The sequence below is a fragment of the Hydractinia symbiolongicarpus genome, chromosome 14, assembly GCF_029227915.1.
Source record: "Hydractinia symbiolongicarpus strain clone_291-10 chromosome 14, HSymV2.1, whole genome shotgun sequence".
In the NCBI taxonomy this organism is placed as follows: Eukaryota; Metazoa; Cnidaria; class Hydrozoa; order Anthoathecata; family Hydractiniidae; genus Hydractinia; species Hydractinia symbiolongicarpus.
The window spans coordinates 2,286,316-2,288,992 of record NC_079888.1 but is presented as its reverse complement, the minus strand read 5'-3'; the positions used below and the strand labels follow the sequence as shown (position 1 = coordinate 2,288,992).

Here is a 2,677-nt window from a genome sequence, read left to right as displayed (position 1 = left end):
TTATAAGAATGCAGATTGTAAATAATCTAATCTTCAATTGGCAAATTATAGTCGCTTTGGACTATGACCAAAAGCAGCTATGTCTGTTTGGAATTGTTTTGGGTGTTGACTTGTTGGTGGGAATTTCAGAGTAGTTTATATGGTAGTAAACTTAATATGTATATCTGTGTGCTCGTTTATCAGAAACTGAAACAATCTAAATGTTCACTTTTTTCGTGAAATAACCTTAATGTTTGTCAATGACTTTCCTCTGATTACTAAACAAACCAAGTTACATGTAACCATAATAATTAGAACAAAAGCCCAAATGTGAATCCATGGCATCAGCAACGGTGTCGTAATCGCAGAAATTATACCAGAAAACCTTGATATTGCGGACCTTGAACCTTGGGTAAAGCTTTGGATACTTGGAGGAACTATCTTAGCTATGATGCTTTTCATAAATACCTGCTCAGGGAACCAAACAACAGAGTAGCAGATGACAAATACAGTTATCAGCAAAACATCTCTTCTAAAACTCCGTGTTAGCACATTAAACTCTAATATAACAACCAAACAGATTAAAGAACAACACGTGCAAATTAAAAAAGCATGATATTCCCTTCGATCTGTTGTGCAGAATTTTGAAAATACGCACAGCATGGCAAAGAACGTAAGTGAACTGATAATTAGTATTACTGTCAATGCAAGTTGACTCCATTCCAGTAACTCATACACTATTAATGGTAAAACAATATCCAAGCCAAAATTACTGTACATGGAAATAAGCGATGTAATGTATATAAGCAAAACGTCCTTGTCTGTTAGTAAAAGAGAAATCACTTGTTTGGTTGCTAAGGTTTTTACAACATTAAGATTTTCCATTTCTATTCTCGCAGGCTTGCTATTTTCACCTTTATGATAGCTCGAGTCATTTTGATCATCTTCTGGTTCTGTTTTTTCGACAAAATTTAAATCTAGCGGCTCATCAGGCAATAGTATGTTTGAACTGAAGATTAGAATGAACGATAAACCAGCAATGAATACTCCGACAAAGTTTAAGTAATTAACAACCAATGATCCAATTTTGAAATTAATTCCTTTAAATATTACTGCAAAAGCCGGGCCGCTGATAAATCCAATGGCAAATGCTGCAGAAATAATCCAAATTGCCTTCGTTGCATCTTTCCGGTTATGCAAGCGAACCAACTCGCCAGCAGAACCACTAAAAAATGAATCTCCAAAACCAGCGAGAAATCTTCCAATAATTAAAAACGCTGGATGGAGATATATGACATATAAAAGATTACCAATTAGCATTAACAATAAAACTAAATTTGTAAACATCTTCAAATTTCTGGTTTGATCAACAATATGACCGCCAATAGTTCCAACTAATATGGAGCTCAGAGAGAAAGTCCCTATTACAATAGCGTAGTACAGATTTGGATTATCAACTTGCACTAAATCTTTTAGGTAAAGAACCAAAGTGGAAATAACAACACCATAATCCAATCCTGTAAGAAATGCAATAAAGTTGCATACAACTTCAGTGTTTCTTCGTTGTCTACACCATTTTTGCCCACATGTTTCCTTCATCTTCTGATTAATCTTTTCTGTAACGTTTTTCTAATAATTTATTATAACCTAATGTTTTATTAAGAATAAATACATTTCTTTTTTCGAAATTATTATCCTTTAAAACGCGAGTGATTATGCCATATGCAATATATAACAATATATAACAAAACCTATTAATGTCATACAATTTCTACTACATATGAATACAATTTTGTTGTGGTTTTTACTTCTTTTTCTACTCTCTTTTTGAGCTTCATTAGATGACAATACATATTAGTTATATCTCTACAATTAATTACAATTCTCTTACAATAAATTTTGTTCTGAGCACTTAAGTTAGAATGCATTTAAGGTGGTCAAAAAAATTGCACTAATTACTCAAATTAAAATCGCAATGTTCAATGACCATTAAGGGAATATGTACTTCTCTGTATTCAAATAACTTTATGTGTATTTCAGCATAAAACGACTATTTTGTGACAAGTTCATGCTTAATGCGGGCAAAAGCTAGCATATATCTCACTTATAATATACCTTATTACACGAAATTAACGCTGTGTGGTTTTTAGCGCGGTTGATTCCAACCGCGTTAATAAAAACCGCCCTTAATTTCTGGTCTGTGTTAATTAAACCGCCCTTAATTTCTGGTCCGTGTTAATTAAACCACCCTTAATTTGTGATCTAAAAAAAAACGAAAAAAGATTAAAAACTGCCTATTGTATACATACCTTATCATATACATCATATATATACATTTTTGTCCTCAATTAAAATTTATTTTTGTGCATCGATTAAATTTCAAGGCTATTTCTCGCAGAGGTATGTTATCCTGAAAAGAACAAGACGGATACTAGATTTTAATAAATTTTCAACGAAAAGAAATACTAATTATAACTAATGAGTAATCATACATTCATCGTCACTACAGTTTTCAGCAGCTTCTTCGCAATTACTTTCTTCTTCATTGTCACTTTCCACTTCCTCATCGTTATCTGAATCTTCGATTTCATGGCCAACAAGTTCTTCCAAGATAGCTTTGGAGCTGTCGACATAATCCAAATACATCGGATATTGAACTTCTGCAACTTTTGCTGTGTAAATCGAAAGTTTTTGTTTG

The 2,677-nt window shown here is 32.6% G+C and overlaps 1 protein-coding gene across 1 annotated transcript; it reads right to left on the bottom strand.

Moving 5' to 3' along the window:
* Positions 1 to 204: 204 nt before the first annotated feature.
* On the bottom strand, positions 205 to 2,302 carry LOC130625051 (uncharacterized). Its single transcript, XM_057440134.1, has 3 exons — positions 2,289 to 2,302; positions 1,746 to 1,845; positions 205 to 1,608 (listed from the first exon to the last, which is right to left on the bottom strand). Exons 1-3 carry the CDS (start codon positions 2,300 to 2,302, stop codon positions 205 to 207), a joined length of 1,518 nt encoding a protein of 505 aa, XP_057296117.1.
* Between the last annotated feature and the right edge of the window lie 375 nt (positions 2,303 to 2,677).

Bases quoted from the DNA above. Each gene is read 5' to 3' on its own strand.
- LOC130625051 (XM_057440134.1), bottom strand. The intron at 1,609-1,745 runs GTATGACATTAA...ATAAATTATTAG, and splicing joins ATTCATATGTAGTAGAAATT to AAAAACGTTACAGAAAAGAT.